This window comes from Eleginops maclovinus, chromosome 21 (assembly GCF_036324505.1).
Source record: "Eleginops maclovinus isolate JMC-PN-2008 ecotype Puerto Natales chromosome 21, JC_Emac_rtc_rv5, whole genome shotgun sequence".
Classification (NCBI taxonomy): Eukaryota; Metazoa; Chordata; class Actinopteri; order Perciformes; family Eleginopidae; genus Eleginops; species Eleginops maclovinus.
The window spans coordinates 1,253,246-1,272,578 of record NC_086369.1 but is presented as its reverse complement, the minus strand read 5'-3'; the positions used below and the strand labels follow the sequence as shown (position 1 = coordinate 1,272,578).

Here is a 19,333-nt window from a genome sequence, read left to right as displayed (position 1 = left end):
TTTCCATTAGTCGTGTCCTCTCTGCGTTCACTGGGGTTAGTCAGGCTCACACAGACGCAGCTTAAGCCATTAGTGAAACCATGCAAGAAGAAAGAATTCCCTCTTCCTGTTTGTGTTGGAAAGCAGATCGAGGCTTACTCTGCTGCCGCTGGGTTCAGACAGCAGGCAAATGGATCTGATTATAAAACCCATATTTCATCTTCATGTGAAACTAAAGAGGACAGTGTAGTAAAATAAGACCCTTTAATTGGACTGTTTCTTCTCTCTGTGCAGGAGAAGAAATGGAGGATTTCTACTATGAAGACGATGACGACTCCCACTCAAATGACACTTACGACTACAACTACGAACACACTGTTTGTGACAAGGAGGCGGTGCGCTCGTTCGCCAGCGTGTTCCTCCCGGTCATCTACGCCCTGGCTCTGGTGGTGGGCCTGGCTGGGAATGCCCTGGTCGTGGTGGTTTACACGTCAAAGCTGCGACTGCGCACCCTGACAGATGTGTGCATCCTCAACCTGGCCATCTCAGACTTGCTGCTCCTCTTCACGCTGCCTTTCTGGGCGGCAGACGCCGTGCACGGGTGGAGGTTGGGCGTGGCAGCCTGCAAGCTCACGTCCTTCCTTTACAGTACCAACTTCAGCTGTGGCATGCTGATGCTGGCGTGCATTAGTGTGGATCGCTACCGTGCTGTATCCTGCAATCCCACAGGCAGGAGTGGGCCCCGGGTCCGGAGACAGTGGCTCCTGGTGTGCGTGATGTTGTGGGTTACAGCCAGCTTCCTTGGCCTTCCTGAGCTCATCTTCTCCACGGTGAAGCACTCCCATCACCGGATAGCCTGCACGGCCAAGTATCCGCACAGCATGGCCCGGCCTGCTAAAGCCGCCCTGGAGCTGATGGAGGTGATTCTGAGATTCCTGCTCCCTTTCTTGGTCATGGTGGTGTGCTACTGCTGGGTGGGGCGGGCGCTGAGCCGTGCAGCCGGGGTGCGGAGAGAGAGAAAATGGCGTGCTCTGCGAGTCCTGCTGGCGGTGGTGGCGGTGTTCCTGATCACCCAGCTGCCCTACAACGTGGTGAAGCTGTGCCGAGCCATGGACATCATCTACATGCTGGTGACGGACTGCGAGGTCAGCAAGGGTCTGGACCGGGCCGTGCAGGTGACGGAGAGCCTGGCGCTGGCCCACGCCTGCATCAACCCTCTCCTCTACGCTTTCATCGGGTCCTCCTTCAGGGGACACGTCCTGAAAGTGGCAAAACACCTTGGACAGCGACTGGGGAGACACCCGAGACACGTGGCGGAGCCGGCGGTGGAGATCGCTCTCAACACGTGCACGCAAGCGCAATCAAAGTCCGGTTCAGAGGACCAGGACACCAGCACCTTCACCATTTAAGACTCAAAACATGCATCTGTTTCCTCTACTAACGTGTACGTCTCTGTATATATATTTACACACGGTTATTATTATAATAATAAGGGACCAACTACAATACATGTAGAGTGAGTTTATATGCACTAAATGAAGCAAAGCATTTTGTATAAATTATGTATTTTGTTAAATAAAAGACACATTTTCTGTGAGGCTGTTGCTATTAAATGTAGCTGAAAGTCAACATGCATCCCTCTCTGTTCCCTCACAACAAATACAAATCAACCTTCCAGTCTGCTCTGCTGCAGTCGGAACATCTGCATCTCATTTCATCACACGCTGTGTTTGGATGAGGGATGGCTTCAGAGCAAAAAGGGGCAACACGACTCCTCTGGAAAAACTATTTAATAGGAGTTTTTTGACCATTTATTTGATTTTAATCCAATTAAATGAGCCTGAAAGAGCAATGGTTTGGACTGGAATGCAGTTTATAATGATTTATAGTTTACTTAAATATATAAATGCATTCTCAAAGTGTGCAAAGATTTTAATATTTACCCCCAGAGTTAACAGTGCTTTAATCAGCCTGTTTGCACTACAGCAGCTCTGAGAGAGGGTAAGATAAACCTCCTCACCAGATCCATAAAGCCCGGTATCGTTGACCATTCTTTCCGTCTGCAGGACCTGGTAGCCATCGCCTCTCCAACGTCACAGCTCAGATGTGTTGGAGGGGAAGGTCAGACTTGTTGTGTTCGCTTGGAGACTTTTCAAACTGTAGCCTAAACAAGGTCTTTACAGCCAGAGCAAGTATTAAAGAGGCCCTTTAGTGTGTTAAATAGGTTTGTGTGCATGTCAATGGTCTGCAAAGGCTTGAATAAACATATGCAGTTGTAAAGTAAGGTTTTACTTTAAGAAAAACTAAAATGATAATGACTTATAGTAGGATATTCTTTCACCAAGCAGACTAACCCTAATGCTAAACACGTGTACTTGGTCTGTGCTTGTGTGAGCCTGTATGCTCATGCAGGTCTGGGACTCATTTAAGTGCATTACCATGATCAGGGGAGTCTTTTATAGCGTCCACACCACAGACCCGAACAGCATTTACAGTAAAGACCCAACACATACTGCATCACTCTGGATCAGCCCATATTCCAGTAAACTGAACCTATGGTGGGATTATTGCATGACAACCCAATGCAAGAACGACGGGGAGTGAAACACAGCAAGCAGACCACAGAGATGATGGGTCTCTACTTTCTGTGGAAGAATATCATCTACACAAGGGCCTTGGAAAGCATATTAGGAAACACCCGAATGAGTGGCGATCTGGAAGAGAACACTTCTGGAAAAAATGAGAGAGACCCTCAGAATAAGTTCAATAAGAAGTGATCTAGTTTTACTGCTTTTCTAGGGGGTTCCCCTCTCCTGTAGTGCGATCTATAGGTTTTCGGGCATGTGAAGGATCTGCAAAGGCTAAAATCCCAGAGTTCCGGAGCATAGTGAAATCCCTATGGAACACTCACGCTCCTATTGGCTAGCACTTGAACACATTATACGTGATAAGCTAAGGGGGCGGGACATCTCTAAGCGGTTGGCCAGTCACAACAGAGCCGGCCAGATAACCAATCAGATCAGACTGGGCTCTGGTTTCAGACAGAGGGTGAAAAGAGGTGCTGCAGCACAGACAGTCTGAGAAAAATGAAGAGCTTTTTGAACATTGAAGCATGGAGACTGGAGAGACACTGCATGCTGAAATACAGAGTGTCTGGAGAGGGAAGAGGTATAAAACCCTCTTGAATATTATGGTTTGCCACAAAGGCAGTCCACAAAGAAGAATGATCGGCCTTCGACAGCAGCATACTTTCCTAACAGAGAGATGTATTTATGCCGGCAGAGAACATTCTTACAACCCAAGGTTTCTTTTTTTTTACTGATGGAAAGTTCCCTTCCAAAGAAAAGGAAAATGATGTGAAAATGAAACTCTTTCTCTGTAAACTGTACCACTTTTTGGAGGAGTTTTCAATGAGGAGAAAGAATCCCGTGCAGATTTGGGAAAAAGAGAACAACATGCCACTGTTTCCCGTTGAACTGGGAGTCAGACCTCAGGCCACATCTGGGTCAGCGGAAACATCTGGAATGTCTTTCAGTCCTCAGCGTGTGGAGACCTCGATAGACATCTAAAAACACTAATACGACTTTTGGACTTAATCTGTACGATGATCGTGACTTAATTTCACTTCTCTACTTTATATTTATTTATAGAGCCAATTAGAGCCAGAGACCATAAATCCACAGTGACTGATGCATTTAGATTTATGTTAAGGGCATGTTGTTCACCTGGAATCATTTATAATATCTTATCTTAGTTGATAAACACACACTGCTTTGAGACAGATTTTCCAGAATAAATTACATCCATACTTCAACTCCTTAAGTGTTCTTTACTGCTTAATAAATGAGTCATCTGCCCTATCTTGCTGTCCAAATGTTAGGACTCTGGGTGCTTTTACTGTGCTTTGAGGCAACATCTTTAGAACATTAAAAAGCACGATACATTTTAAGGATTTACTCTTTCTAAAACATCCTTTGGTTTAAGGGGAGGGCTCTTTTCTGTTTATTTTCAGTGCATAGAGTCTCTCCTGGGACATGTCTCCATGCTTTAATGTTCAGAAAGCTCTTTAAGTGTCTCATCCTGCCTGTGCTGCAGCACCTATTTCACCCTCTGTCTGAAACCAGAGCCCAGCTTGAACTGATTGGTTAGCTGGACGGCTCAGAAAGAAGATGTCCCGCCCCTTAGCCTACCACGTACAATGTGTTGGAGTGCATTGTTTTCTTATAGGGCCAATGGAAACAGAAATGGACCTACCGCTGCTCCACCATTTCTTGCCGTCAATGACGAAGTGGTCTCCGTCCCTGCGGAGCGTGCACTGCATGTTGGTGGCATCACTGGAGGCCACATCAGGCTCTGGGGAAGGGACCACAGGGAGGATTCAAAATACAAACTGTTCCTAGATATCTAATCCCCAGCTCTAAATGTTTCATATTTTTTTCCAATATTGTGGAGACTAGGGGGGGGGGTCATACTAAATCTCTACAGCAGACGATCCCTAACAACGTAAAATGTTTATCAGCACAAGAGACAGGGTCCTGTTCTTTGTCATCCACACTAGAACACACACAAGAAGCATCACCAAAACACAACTGATCACCATGTGTGTTTATAAGAGAAGCCGCAGGGACGCTCACACCCACGGTAATCACCTCAATATGCTGCAGTTTCCAGGCAGGGAGGAAAGCAAAGAGGGGGAAACAGGGAGAAATTACTCATAGGGTGAAAGTTTTTCTGCTGTTGCCATGAAGAATTTCCAAACTATAGAGCAACCGTGCAACATGGCTCATTGAAAACCAGAACCAGAACTGAAAATCCACTTGAGCAGTACCTTGTTACTACAAAAAGCATTTCAAGTTGCTCCCATAAGCCTCCACGTTCTGCCTCTTAAAGTTAAATCCCTTACACTTTCATCCCTTTCTGTTAAAGCACAGTGTTCCTGTGATAGGATACATTCATGGAGCTACCTGTCATACAGAAGCAGGAGCGAATCTCCCCTCTGAGCAGAGGCTCCAGCCACTTCCTCTTCTGCTCCTCACTGCCAAAAATGTGCAGCACCTCCATATTGCCGGTGTCTGTGGAGAAACATCAGACTTAGGATATCAGGAGTTACGTTATGTTGTGTCTGTGAAGTGCAAGGCCAAGCTGTAAGTGTGTGACTGAGAAGAAGGGAGATGGGATTGATCTGAATATCTGAAACCATGTGTTACCGGGAGCCTGGCAGTTGAAGACTTCCGGAGCGAAGAGGCAGCGTCCGGTCTCCTCTGCGATGAAGGCGTAGTCCAGCTGACTGAGAGCGCTGACCGCCGGCAGGAACAAGTTCCACAGCCCGGCCTGCCTGGCCTTCACCTGGACACACAGACCTGTATTAATTCAGCTCCAAATTGAATATATTATATGGTTATTTTGCTTATTGTCATATGTTGTTTGATTGTATCGTCAAAACATCAAACTGAAATGTTAAAAAAGACTTCCTGACATACCTTCAGATCCTCTATTGTTTGGGGGGTGTGCCACCTCTGTGGAGAATGAGCGTGTTTGGAGTAATACTCTGCAACTTCCTGGAGAAAAACAACATTTTTTGAATCAGCTTTGACTTGATTTTTTTTACTCTTCTCTCACTTCAGCACTCTCTTTCTTTGTGGGAACCTTTACCATTATGACATTTACACATATTTGACTATTTTACAGTGTTAATGTAGGAGAAACTAATCAGTAAACCTGCCCACTGCTCCCCACATCAAAACCAAACAAGATGGTGCTGATTCTGCTTCTGCATGCGATATAATTCATGTAATCAACAGCCTCCTTGTTCTCCCGCTCGGATGGATTAATCCTGACTGCATAATTGAGCCGGTGTGCTCAGTCAAACCCTTTCATGTGCGAGTTAAAACTCTCTCTCAAAGCACTGACCTCCTGAGCAGGAAGCACGTGTTGTCTCATGAAGTCTTTGACCTGCTGCAGAATAGCCCGGCCTTTAGCCGTCTGCAGGAACAGACCGTCTGCTGTCGGACCTGTGGCGGACCTGGGAAGGGACACACATTAAAGAGTCAGCAGGGAGTCTCTGAAGAAACAGCAGCTGGACGCCAAATTCCTACTGCAGCTGGCTAACATTCAGTCAGCAGGTGGAGTCTGTTTCCATTCATAACAGAGTCTTCTTCTGCTGCTTATATGGGAATATTTAACAATCAGGACTTTTACAAACCCCAAACAAATGGGTCTGTGTTACAGGAAAGCTTACAAAGGAAATACGAGTCGGATACAGCGTCAACACACACATGTAGCATCATCTGAAAGTAGTTGAGGAGTCACTGAATTGAAATAACAGCTCGTATAAAAACAACAACAGGGCCTTTGTCATGCAACTCAAGTGACCAACCTCTGTGCGAGCTGCAAGGCAGTCTTAGCCAACGGCTCCACACACTGGCCGAACTCCTCTGCATTCGGAGCGCTCGCATTGCCCAGTAGGTGGCGTGCATAGACCCCCTAAGAGATAATATGGGGAATAAAGGAAAATAAAAGGCTACTGCCTGAAAATGACAATATCATTTGTTGTCTATAAATTAGTACAAACCTGTGCGATCCCTGCCATTTTAAAGACAGACAAGGCCAGGTAGAAGTTCAACTCTGGCAGAGCAGAAGGGATCCCTCGGCACCGGCAGTAAATGGACATCAGGTCGGCCACATCTGGAATACCTGCACAAAATGTTTGATCAAATCATGTCCATCTACCTGAGCTGCTTCCTTTATTTATCAGGCTGTTTGGAGTTGTTATTTTCTTACCTTCTACTCCTCTCAAGCTGCCCAGCGTGCTTATGATGTTCATACTGGTGGGCCAGTAGTGAGGCATCAGGAAGTAAGCCAGGTCTGCCAGAGGCTGCCCAGTGGTGGACAGCTCCCAGTCCAACACGGCCATCACACGGGCCTAATGACATGAATAACCTCCAAAGAATAAGCTGGGTGGAGCAGCTTTTATCCACTACACTAAAGGAAGATCAGATATTTTAGAAGTTGTACCTCTGTTGGATGGAATATCAAATTGTCCAATCGGAAATCTCCATGGACCAGCGTGACCTCGTTGTCATTGGCTGGCAGACTGTTCATCAACCAATTAGAGAGCTCGTTCATGGCTGGGATGTCCCTGTGGGCTGCTGCTGTGTACTGCTTCGTCCAGGTGGAGACCTTTACAGAGGGATTTTCAATGTTTACTCCAGAAGATGTAAAGGTATATGTTTGATTTACGGTCCTGCGCTCACTTGTCTCTGGCAGTACCCAGCTCCTTTTCCAAACCCCTGCAGGTTCAGTGATGCAAGGTCCAGTGAGTGGAGCTTTGCCAACGCTTCCACTGCTGCCACATATAGAGCTGCCTCTCTGCTGCACTCACTCCTGGGAGACGGAGATCCCTGAATATACGCCCCTACAAAATTAAAAAGCATGCATCTTCATATGGTGGTTGAGCATGTTTTTAGAAGCCTGTGCACGTCAATCAGAGGGTAAACACAGGTCCAAATTCCATCTTTCATCATAATAGAGAGCAAAGGCCATCAAAAGAGCAATAAATACATACGATGCACGGACACTGTCTTGGTGAGACAAACTTACTTTAATATGCTCCATTAAGTAGAACTCTGTCCCGATGATTTCAGCGTCAGTGCAGTGCAGGAGAGGCTGAGGAACGGGGAAGCCGGCGGAGAACAGAGCCTTCTGCACCCGGTACTCCCGGTCCACCTGCAGACAGAGACACACAGATGCACTGCTTAATACTCAAAGATGTTACTCCACATGAGTCCAACATAGTTTATAATACAGTATACAATAGGTATGTATTCTGAATATGCTATATGCATTTTATTGGCATTGATGACGTTTGAGTTTTTTGTGGAACTAGAATGACTCATTTGTCCCATGTTTATTTACCTTGTGGGCTCCAGGCAGCAGCTCACCTGGGGGTTTCTTCCTGAGCACATAGCTGTCTGAGGGGGTCTGGATCAGGAAGGTTGGGTTGGACTGACCAGCGCTGCAAAGACAACAGGAATCAGTTAGCATCTTATCAGTTAGCCTTTACACTCCCAGCCTTTACCTGCTCTTTAAAGTTGAAGAGAAACAAACTGTATTTACCTGTACTGTCTGACAGTGAGTGTGTCCTCACGTGACACCCTCGAGTTGACGGACAGATATTTTTGAAGCCTGCTAACACTGAATGTGTGTTGCTGTCGAACGGGAGTGGTCGGCTCCTCCATGTTTGTTAGTCAGATGAGATTAATGATTTCCAGGTGCATCGCTGAGCTAACTTTCGCGTTGTTGATAGAGGGAGTCGGACCCTTTACGGCTGCGCACACCGACGTCATGTCTTATCGGGAAAAGGAATATTATTATTTAAGGTCATAGAAAATGTAACAGCTTAAAAACACAGCACAATTTAATCGTCGTCCTTATAATTCTAAAAATGTTGAATTAATTCAATAATAATGTAGGAACATTTTGAACTAATTGTACTGGTTTCTACACGGACGGTATTTACGGGAACACGCAGTCTCACAGCTGATTTCAGTTGTGAAGACGTGTACTTTCTGAGCAGATTTATCCGTCAAAACAGTCCTTTTCCCCTTATATTACTGAAAGTACATCCTGTATTTTATTCGCATCGTTAAGGGCCTTTTGTTTCCGTAATGGCGACGGTAGAGGAGCTGAAGCTGACATTTTACTCCCTTTATCCAACAGGAACATCAACCCAGACGTTTCATTTGAGACCCACAACTACAATATCACCACCATGGAAAACTTCACACATTTTATGGAGCGCATCAGGTGAGGATTGCTTCTCTCTGGTTGTATTATTCTCACACCTCACTTGTAAATTCATTCACAAAAACCTATTGTGTCCTCTCAGTTATGGAGGGCTGGAAGAAGGGAAGCCGGTGGATTTGATCCTGAGCTGTGTGGACAACTTTGAGGCTAGAATGGCCATAAATACAGTAAGTGCAGGATAAAAAACCTCATGTTGTACCGGGTTCTGTACATTTGACTCTTGTATTAATGTTGCCATGTTTGTCACAGGCCTGTAACGAGCTGGGTCAGATCTGGATGGAGTCGGGGGTGAGTGAGAACGCTGTGTCGGGACACATCCAGCTCATCATCCCCGGAGAGACGGCGTGCTTTGCTGTAAGTCCACACACACACACACACACACACACACACACACACACACACACACACACACACACACACACACACACACACACACACACACACACACACAGTAGTGTACCTTTCTTAGCTTCCTGCAAAACTTGTAGAACATTAAGAAAAACAACGGTAGTACTCACATTGCAATACTTCCTTTGTCAGTGCGCTCCTCCTCTGGTGGTGGCTGCAAACATCGACGAGAAGACCCTAAAGAGGGAGGGTGTGTGTGCTGCCAGCTTACCCACAACCATGGGTGTGGTGGCAGGCATCCTGGTGCAAAATGTTCTCAAGTAAGATATCTCTTTTTTAATTCAACCTAAAAATGGAAGGTTTGTCTGTATGTATTTAGTTACATTTTTGTTTTCAGGTATCTGTTGAAGTTTGGGACTGTCAGTCATTATCTCGGCTACAACGCCATGCAGGACTTCTTCCCCACCATGGCCATGAAAGCCAACCCTCAGTGTAGCGACCCCTACTGCAGGATACAACAGGAGGAGTACAAGGTGGGTGTCTGCTGTATTACAAACTAGGACCTACCAAAAGCCATTTTTATCGCAATTCCAACTCTTTCTTTCTTGTAAGCAAACAGCGTCTGTGTGTGTTGATATTCCCCTTTAGAAGAGAGAAGCAGAGCGGCCTAAAGTTGAAGTTGTAGAGGAAGAAGAGGAGGCGATCGTACACGAGGACAATGACTGGGGTGAGCATCAAACCACTATTCCAGTGTCAGATCTGTAACCATTTGGCATCGTGCAACACAGAATATCTCCTCTTTATGTGTAATAACACACCCTTCTTGCTGTGCAGGTATTGAAGTAGTCTCAGAGGTGACAGATACAGAGTTGCAGGCTGCAACAGGGGCTGTGCCCGACCTCCCAGAAGGCATCACTGTGGCGTACACCATTCCAGCTGAGGTTAGTATCCTGTGACACAACACAGCTTAACATGTTCCTCGCTTTAAATACTTACACGGGAGAATATTACGGCCCTTTCCTGAAGAATGCAGAGTTAGCTAATTGTAATCATGACACTTGTTTTCCCTCTTCTGATCCAGAGTTCAGCCAGTGGGGAGACGGTGGTGGAGACGGAGCAGAGCCTAGAAGAACTGATGGCTCAGATGAGAAAGCTGTAGGAACAATCTGCAGAAACATGTCTGTTATTCTCATATAGCTTTTCTCATGTGTCTATTCCTTTTCCTTTTTTTAATCAATTAACTAATTAACCGCTAAAGAACGGAACTGCATGAAAGTGCTTCAAATGACATTTCACACGACACAGTCAAATGTGTAATTGACATAACGGGAGAGAGTGTTAAACGTCCTGAACCTGGGATACTATCGCAGTGCATTAACATGAATCATGATGTGTATTTTCTACGGTTTTGATGAATGGATGGCTCAGCTTTAAGTAAACATCAGCCGCATCAGATTAAAACATGTTTAGTCTCAATAAAGTATTTATTAGATGGAATACAATCTGTGTGATTTCTGTTGTTCTGTACAGATTTAAATTACATTACATTTCTACATGAATATATAAAAACATGTACATTGAGGCAATAAGAAAAAGGGATTCGGCACACTCACTGTCCCTTTGGGTTTCATGTACACTCAGTCATACTACCATTTCTTAATTGTACTTAACCTTGATACAAGTGGCACTATCTACACATTTTAGGACGCCTATCTTTGGTTCCCTTTTTGGATTACATACTGGACTCAATACTGCTAGGTAAACATGATGTCATGTAAACTTAAATGGTGTCTTAACATATAAATAATCACATTTTTCACAATGTGCACATAGGAGCTCTGAAGTATTTCAGTCAGAACAAATCAGCTAAAGGTCATAATTCATCTATTCCAAAGACATTTGAAAAGCCCTGTTTAACTGGATTCTTTACATATTCAAGCCTAGTTAAAAAGTGCATATAATAATATCGTGTGTACATTGGAAAGCACCTAAGGTTCCGGGTTATTCTTCATTGTTTTATGAGTTAAAATATGCCAAACCCTCATGGCTTTCCATGACAGCAAATCAGTCTGTGCTGCTGTTTTGCTGGTACACTGTGAGGAGGATAAAAGTGCATAAGATAACTATAAATGTAAACCCGAGTTCAATTTAGAAAGGGCGGATTTAACAGAGATGTGATTACGTTGTCAATAATAATAAATACTTGTGGTAAATACACAGGTTTCACAGATTAATAGGCCAGACTTCAGAGACTGACCATCCCTTTTACCTTCATCTAGAGAACAACCAGGATGGTTCCCAATTCTATGGTAGTTAGAGTCTATATTGTTCAATGGGAATATGAGGCTGAACAGTCACCTTGGGGCATGTGGGAGGGGGGCAGGTCCTCTCAGACTGAATGTGTCCCCGCTGGAGGAGTGTCTGGAAGGGGCGTTCCCGCACACCAGAGACGGCTCGGCCTCCTTGATCTCCATCGCACGTTTGTAAAGCTCTGCCGCCTTCTCAAAGTCGCCCTCTTCGTAGCTATGAAGCAGGAATACAGACAGAAAAAGTGTCTCAGATGTTGAATGACAAACTTCTCATTTGCCAAATGAAGCTTCAACTTCTGTACCTCAGTACAGCCAGGTTCTTCAGGGTCTCTCCGACCCGTGGGTGTGAACGTCCCAAACTATCCTCATAGACTTTGAGCGCTCGTTCGTAAAGAGGCAAGGCGTCACCGTGCTTCTTCTGTGAAGGAGAAAGAAATGTGAAGTTAACTTACCTCTAAACGACCTAAAACACAGCTACATTCTCCTCTCAGTCATTAAATATGTGATACAGGTTATATAGAAATCACGCTCACCAGTTGGCAGTAGATCACAGCCAGGTTGACCAGTGCTGTGGCCACACTGGGATGTTTGGGCCCAAAACTCTTTTCCCTGATGTCCAGAGACAGCTCATACAGCGGCACAGCCTTCTCCAGCTTCCCCTACATGCACACACGCACACACGCACACGCACACACACACACACACACACACACACACCGTAAATCAGATCCCCCGCCATCACAGAAGGAGCTGATCAACAGACAGAAGTCTCACTCTGCGTTTGTAGAGCATGGCCAGGTGTTTGAGGGTGTATGCCAGCGACGGGTGGTCCGGGGATAAAGCCCTCTTGCGGATGTCCAGCGCTCTCTCATACATGTCCTCGGCCGCCTCGTACTCCCGCCTCTCCGTGTGCAGGGCGGCCAGGTTGTTGAGGGACTGAGCGCAGTCGGGGTGATCCGGGCCGAGGACGCGCTGACGGGTTTCCAGAGAGCGGGTCAGGAACAGCTTAGCAGCACTGGAGAGGGCGGAGGGAGGGATGTTAGAGATGCACAGAAAGGGCATTTGAATTCTTTGTAACTTCTTAAAGGTCATTCAAGATTAAAGAAGGTTAAGCGTGTGTGCCTTACTCCAGGTTGTTCTGGAGGTAGTACAGAACACCCAGTTCATTGAGGGTCTTTGCAGAGTCCGCAGAGTCTTTCCCCAGAGTCAGTTCCTCCAGCTGCAGAGCCCTGCGCCTCAGCAGCGTGAAGCCGTACTGAAAGGTGGATCCACACAGGCATGTACATTACGACTGATGAGGTGAGAGTGACTCAGTGTGCAGGTATCTTTGAATGTGCTCACCATATGGCCTTTCTGGCGCGCAGTCTTCTGACGGATCTTCACTGACCTCTTCCTCAGTTTCTCTGCTTGCTCGTACCTGAGTGTACAACAGCCAGGTGGAAGTCATTAAACACGTGGTATAAAATCCATAACATCATTATGAAACCTCGTTGTTAACACATTAGCTGGCAGGAACAACCAATAAACTGTACGACGAAACAGCAGTAATAAAAAACATCACGCGTGTAAAGGCCAAGAGATCATTACTTGTTCTGTTTCTGGTAGAGCATGGCGAGGGACTCCAGCTCTCGTGCTACGCTGGCATGCTCGGCTCCGTAGGCATTCTCACTGATCTCCAGCGCCTGCTTGTACAGCTGCTCAGCGTTGCCGTACTTCTTCCACTGGACGTAAACCCCGGCCAGCTGGTGCAGGGAGCGAGCTACGCTGGGATGGTCCGGGTCCAGGGCCGTCTCCCTGATCTCCAGGGACCTTTGTAGAGGTGCTACAGCCTAGAAAACAGACATGATATGATATGTTAGAAATGAAACTGATAAACAGGGTGAGCAGAACAAGTGTGTATTCTTTTATTACTTCAAAGGTAATACTCTTTCAGATATGTAACCCAGCACTGACCTGACTGGGGAGGCCCAGGTCTTTGAGGAAACGTCCCAAAGTCTCGTACAGGTTTGCCAGCTTGGTCATGCCGTCTTCACTGTCACAGCTCTTCTCATATTGTTTCAGGGAGTCAAAGTACTCTGTGGCCATGGAGCTCTTGTCTTTGCCCACATACTGCCAATAGGCCAGCAGCTCGGAGAAATGACCCCTAGAAAAAGAGAACACACACCTGTAAGACTGCATGTAGGATATGTATGTAACAGCACATGGGTGTGCATGTTTTGTACCTCTTGTAGAGGTTCTGGGAGACAAACAGGTTGAGGAGGCTGAGCTGGAGTTTGGTCCGATCCTCCTGCTGTTGGAGCAGCCAGGGCAGCTCGTCTGCAACACGCCACGTCACACGGTCCTGGCTACACACAAAAACACATACATTTACATAAGTTGCACTGGGAGTAGAGCTGTGTTTTAGGAGAAGACGATGACTGCTCTTAATGTACCCGAGCTGCTGACTGAAGTACTGGATGAGTTTCTCTCTGTAGGCAGCTGAGCTACTTCCTCCACCCAGGAACTCCAACCTTACAGCTTCCCAAGCCTGGAAGAAAAATAATTCTAAATTGTCTATTCAACATCCCAGGAATATCATAGCTCCTGATGCATGTTGTATCTGCAATGACTCTATGATTTTCTGCTGGCCAAAGTACCTGCAGGTGTTGAAACCTGATGAGCCCACAGCTCAGCGTCACGATGCAGAGCCTGTTCAGACGGTACAGCAGACAGGACAGGACTGGCATCTCCAGTTCTGGGAAGAGGTCTAACACCTCAGACTCACTCACTCCATTGTGGCTAGAACAAACGAGGCACAGCATCTGAAGAGAGACACAAAACAAGCACATGTTTAATAGAGAAGACATTCATGCAAACAAAGGAGAGTTAACATCATGAGCACACAACAAACAGCGACTCTAAGAGGTGAGATGCAGAAACACACCTGCAGACAGTGCTTAATTCATGGTTATTTGCTCACCTCTCTCATGACGTGTCGCTCTCTGTCTGAGTTCAGGGAGTTCAGCGTCATCTTGAGAGCCAGGCGGTAGAGAGACATGGTATCCTGACACTGCAGACACTGCTCCAGGCTCTTCTCCAGAGAGCAACCTGAGATACTGCTGGGCAGCAACAAAACAAAGCACATGATCCAATCGATAAGATTTAACATGAAGCCACATATTCAGAGATAAGGCAATGCATTTTGAAGTGAATTTACTCTGTCCAAGTTCTCTGAAGCATGGATGGTAATAACATGTATTTTTTCTGAAACTAACCTGATGATCATTCTTGCCAGGAGGGTGATATACAAGGCGTTGCAGGTGGAGGCAGAGCGGCAGTGCCTCTCCAGCTTCTTCTCCTGCAACAAAGACACAACATTTAGGAGAATCATTCTTACAAATAACATATCTCAGCAAAGGATTCCAAATATCTTTTGAATCTTAAAAGTAAGATGGTGGGATGCTAACTGACCTGGTCCTTGGTTAGTTTAAGCTCCATGCTCTGGCACTCTGCATTCACAACGCTCCTGACCTCTCTGGGACTCAGTGGGTCCAGGTGGAGTGTGGGCCACAACCTAAACAGACATAGTCACTGAAATACAGATAGCAATTCTACAGGTACATTTAGAATAATACATCCTTGCACTAAGATGCAGTAAATTGAAGCTGTGTCTCTAACCTCCACGCTTGAGGACACGTCTCTACATTCACAGACACCACCACTCTGACATTGACAGGGAGAGGGTCAATGAGCCACTTCATGTGTCTCTCTGCTTGCTGACATAAGGAGAAAAACATTAGTAAGAAGAGTTATTACTAAAGTACACAAAACATCTGGAGCGTACCTGTATCTGGTCAATGGAGTCGATGATAATGATGATGTTTCCTTGATGGCGTGCTGATAGTCTCTCAAGCCAGCGGGGAAACTCCTCTAAGATCTTACTGGGCTCCATGGACAGACCGGAAATGGACCAGAAGTGCTGCAGCAGCTACGTGACAACAGAGAGAAACATATCTGACAGATATTCAAAAAGAGTGAGAGTTATTACTGGAAGTATTGCCTTTGAAAGAGCCCTTACTTTGACTGTGAGGCGTTTGATGATGAGCACCGGCTCTGAGCTGGTGGAAAGCGGGCGACCGACGAAGTGATAAAGGAACAAGGTGTTGGGAGACTGCTTCTGCTGCTGCTCGATCCTGAGGAGGAGCAAAAAACAAGCATACACAACACTTTCAATACAAAATAACTTGATTCAAGAAGGGTTTATCAGTCAGGGGAAACATTACACTCGACTGAAGGAACAATTTCTCACCATTTGGAGAGCAGGAGAGACTTTCCTGATCCCGGACCACCTGACACCAGCAGAGGAGGGGTGGGAGGAGGAGCAGCTATCATGTCATTCAGACGATCTATATACTGAGGAGGACAACACAGGACATTAAAGAATAGAACAAATGAATTCAGGACAAGATTAAGAAACAGAGGAAGAGATCTTCCCTACCTTCTGGAAGCCTAGCTGTGAGGAGGTGCTGCTGCTGGCCTGCTGGTAGGACTCAATCTGCTCCTGCTCGTCATGCAGGTCCCACAGCACATCTCCTGAGTCCTCCTCACGACCCTCCTCGAACCCAGAGTCCTTAGAGTCAACATCTGCTACTTCCAGACACAGCAACTCCTACATTAGGGTAGAAGAGGTAGAATCATGAGCATCAATCACAGAATTACATTGATTAAAAAACAACTGATGCTGTCTGACCTGTTTGATGACTTTTTCCAGCTGAGAATAAATGAGGTCAGCCCCTTCCTCTGCAGAACCACTATGATCCACCACCTAGGGTTCATTTAAAAAACACTTAAGTACAAGCACTGTTTGGCATTTGGCAACCGACAGGATGTCACATTCAAAAGCAAGGTATACTAGGAGATACAATATTTGCCACACTTTAACCTTGACTTTAGCAGCCTTGTCTGCAGCGTTGACTCTTTCCAGCAGCTGCCTGGTGGGTCCGGTCAGATTGTGGTCTTCTTCAGTCCTAAGGTACAGCACCAGTGGATGTCCATCTGGATTCTTCACAAAAGCCTCCTCACAATCCTCCACCACAGAGCTACACACATGAAAGGATGTGAAGAGACATTTTCTTATAAATAAGTAAAATAATCAATGTACAACAAATATTCCGTAGGACTTACTGTACCTAGTGACAGTAGATTTGACTAGAAGCACACACAAAGAGCTCCTTTCAATCTCCTGCTTTCGCTCCACATTGTACGAAGCAGCGTTTTCCTCTGGGAAGCAGACGTTCAGGTAGAAGTGACCAAGACCCTCGCACATCCTCCGTAACACAGGTGAGTGTTTCTGTTAAGAAGACAGGAGGCAAAGCTAAATAAATTCTGACATTCAGACCAAATATAACCCATGAAAACAGTATATATTTATAGTTTTTTGACATACATTGCCCATCTTACAAACCTTAATAAAGACATCCAGCTCAGGTTTGGTCTCCTGTGTAAAAATGAGGTAGCAGCGCACGGTGTTACTCCATAAGGCCTGGGGCACGTGAGGGGAGACCTGAAGCAGACTGGCCACTGCAGCATCCCAGTCATCTGACACACAGGAGAAAAAGTAGTGAGAATAACACACAAAACAATAGTGAGTGCATACTCAGGCTATAAGTACACCAACATAAATATAGAACAATGTCCTGCAAACCACATCACAATGCCACCATTATTTCTACAGACCTATTGAATTTGACTCACCTCTGCTCACATTTGCAAAAGGGCCCTCCACATCTATCAAGCTGTGGGCAAATTCAGGTCCTCTGAAGGTCTGTTGTAACTGCATCATGCTGCCCATAGAGGGCTCACTTCCCAGCACCCCACCAGACCAGTACTCACACTGCGTCCCTGCAGCTGAAGACATGCAGCAAGTAAATAATGCACTGCTTTTACAGCTTTGATCACACAACACAAGACATAAGTCGTGCATATTCGTGGCTAAATGAATAAAGGTAGTAAGGATTTATAGATGAATTGCCAGCATTGTTTTCGGGGTCTTACCAGTGACAGTGGTTTGGTTGTCATCTGAGTCAGAATCATTCAGGTCATAGACCTGTATTCCCTGAGCCTGCAGCTGTTGCAGTTTGGCCTCTAAGTCCCTTTTGGCCCGCAGGAGATCCTGAATCTCTTTTTCTTTTGTCTCCCGGAAAATCTGGTGGTCATTCAGCACATTGGTTAGGGTTGCAAATAATCAGGATGGAGAGAGAAGGCTCCACAGTAACACTCTGGTGGGGTTTACCTTAAACTGTCGCTTGACTTTGTCCCTGTCGTGTTCGAAGGTGGCAGCCCTCTCCATGGCTTGGTACTTTGCCTCAAGAGCGCTCTCTTTTTCTCTAAGGATCTTCTGGTAGGTCTTCTGCAGAGCCTGTTGTCACATTAAGAGCATTAAAAGAATCCACAAACCAGGTAGTATCTGAATCTCAGTAGTCTACAGTAAAAATGTTACCTGTAGCTCAGCCCTCAGCCTCTTGTTCTCCTCGTCCAGCTTGGCCTCCTTCTTTTGCATGGATGAGATCTCGTTGTTCTTGCTCACACGGAAGATTTCGTACTCTTTTCGGAGTCTTTCATACTCAGCAGCGTACTCTAGATCCACAGAACCGGTGGATTTGAAACTGGCCCCGATCACCCGAGGCGCTCTGCGGAAGGAGCTTCGGAGGAGCCGGGCTTTGGGCTTCACCTCCACCGGGATCTCACAGGCTTCTCCTCCTTCACCTCCATATCCGTCCTCTATCACCTCTCCTGGGCTGACCAGGGAGGATGCGGTGCCCATGGTGGCAGCCTCAGCTTTAGAATAGAAAAAGGCGGCAGCAGTGAACCTTCTGACACATTTGAGGTACTTGTACTTTAGCTGAGTATTTCCTTTCTGTGCCACTTCATACTTCTACTTCACTACAATTCAAATGGAAATATGGCAGCAATTTTGATAATTGTTCAAATATTTTTTTGTTATGAAAAATTCCATTTTCAGCTTCTCAAAAGTGAAGTATTTTTCTGGAATAACTACTTTTACTCCTATTAATTGTAGTATATGTTCCTGTTCATACTTAAATACTTTTGCTTTAGTACTATTCTCAGTTTATATAGTATTAGTACTTTAGTAAAGGATTTGTATACTTTCTCCACCACTGGCTGCTCCTTTGCAATGAAAAAGGTAGTTTTATTCAACCTGTGAAATGTGATTGTTAGTGACATTTGTGGGTCCTTGTTTGGGTTATCCATGCTACATCTTTAATGCAAAACAGCTAGTCCCTATACAGTTAAAGCCAAAAGGTACAATGCTTCTATTAAAGCTAATTAACGGGACTTTGTGTGTTACTTTGTAGTCATTTTGTGTGACTTTGTAGTCTTTTAGTGTCACTCTGTAGTCTTTTTGTGTGTTTGTAGTCATTTTGTGTCTATGAAAAGTAATGTAGAGTTTTCCATCAACTACTGCTGTGAAATAGGATTGTTGTTGACATATCTAGGTCCTTATTTGGCTTCACCGTGCTGTATTTTTTAATGCAAAACAGCTCATCAATGTGAAGCTACAGCCACCAAGCTAACATTCTCTCCAACTGTAGCAACGGTTAAAAGCGACCGTTAGTTTTTGAACGTTAACGCCCATATGGATGCAGTTGGAGCTAATTAGTTAGCAATTCCAACACAAGTGAACGTACTTGGTTAGCTAGCTAAAATCTCTGTAAAAGCTGCTCAACACGCCCGTCACGACATGTGTTGGTGTCAAGACTTCTGCACGTTTACTTGGGCATACTCTAGTTTCGTCATGACGTTAAATAAAACTCCGTGAAGACCTTTGCAGCTCCGTTAAACAAATAAAAATACACTAACCGTCCGCTCCCTTCACAGCTTCTTCCTGGCTG

General features: G+C 45.5%; 3 protein-coding genes across 3 annotated transcripts in view; 2 read left to right on the top strand and 1 right to left on the bottom strand.

Annotated features, from left to right (window-relative positions):
* The window catches only part of nphp3 (nephronophthisis 3), a 26,561-nt gene extending 7,228 nt beyond the window's left edge, over window positions 1–19,333 (bottom strand). Inside the window, 41 exon segments of the mRNA XM_063873899.1 lie at window positions 4,234–4,332; window positions 4,944–5,051; window positions 5,187–5,325; window positions 5,460–5,537; window positions 5,890–6,001; window positions 6,356–6,462; window positions 6,551–6,672; window positions 6,760–6,901; window positions 6,994–7,158; window positions 7,233–7,342; window positions 7,345–7,393; window positions 7,579–7,704; window positions 7,894–7,993; window positions 11,491–11,655; window positions 11,744–11,859; window positions 11,975–12,100; window positions 12,216–12,456; window positions 12,569–12,696; window positions 12,783–12,858; window positions 13,029–13,270; window positions 13,395–13,584; window positions 13,664–13,786; window positions 13,874–13,968; window positions 14,078–14,242; window positions 14,401–14,536; window positions 14,696–14,778; window positions 14,892–14,994; window positions 15,099–15,196; window positions 15,265–15,408; window positions 15,499–15,613; window positions 15,730–15,833; window positions 15,919–16,089; window positions 16,171–16,245; window positions 16,363–16,519; window positions 16,610–16,770; window positions 16,885–17,018; window positions 17,175–17,327; window positions 17,475–17,625; window positions 17,713–17,838; window positions 17,920–18,257; window positions 19,302–19,333. Coding sequence (XP_063729969.1) covers window positions 4,234–4,332; window positions 4,944–5,051; window positions 5,187–5,325; window positions 5,460–5,537; window positions 5,890–6,001; window positions 6,356–6,462; window positions 6,551–6,672; window positions 6,760–6,901; window positions 6,994–7,158; window positions 7,233–7,342; window positions 7,345–7,393; window positions 7,579–7,704; window positions 7,894–7,993; window positions 11,491–11,655; window positions 11,744–11,859; window positions 11,975–12,100; window positions 12,216–12,456; window positions 12,569–12,696; window positions 12,783–12,858; window positions 13,029–13,270; window positions 13,395–13,584; window positions 13,664–13,786; window positions 13,874–13,968; window positions 14,078–14,242; window positions 14,401–14,536; window positions 14,696–14,778; window positions 14,892–14,994; window positions 15,099–15,196; window positions 15,265–15,408; window positions 15,499–15,613; window positions 15,730–15,833; window positions 15,919–16,089; window positions 16,171–16,245; window positions 16,363–16,519; window positions 16,610–16,770; window positions 16,885–17,018; window positions 17,175–17,327; window positions 17,475–17,625; window positions 17,713–17,838; window positions 17,920–18,243 — 5,359 coding nt within the window. The 5' untranslated portion in view covers window positions 18,244–18,257; window positions 19,302–19,333.
* On the top strand, window positions 9–1,576 carry ackr4b (atypical chemokine receptor 4b). Its single transcript, XM_063873896.1, has one exon. The coding sequence runs from the start codon at window positions 282–284 to the stop codon at window positions 1,386–1,388; it is 1,107 nt and encodes a 368-aa protein (XP_063729966.1). The 5' UTR covers window positions 9–281; the 3' UTR covers window positions 1,389–1,576.
* On the top strand, window positions 8,332–10,634 carry uba5 (ubiquitin-like modifier activating enzyme 5). The gene is made up of 8 exons (XM_063873897.1): window positions 8,332–8,784; window positions 8,867–8,951; window positions 9,034–9,138; window positions 9,325–9,452; window positions 9,530–9,665; window positions 9,781–9,859; window positions 9,967–10,073; window positions 10,214–10,634. The coding sequence occupies exons 1-8, from the start codon at window positions 8,750–8,752 to the stop codon at window positions 10,289–10,291; spliced, it is 753 nt and encodes a 250-aa protein (XP_063729967.1). The 5' UTR covers window positions 8,332–8,749; the 3' UTR covers window positions 10,292–10,634.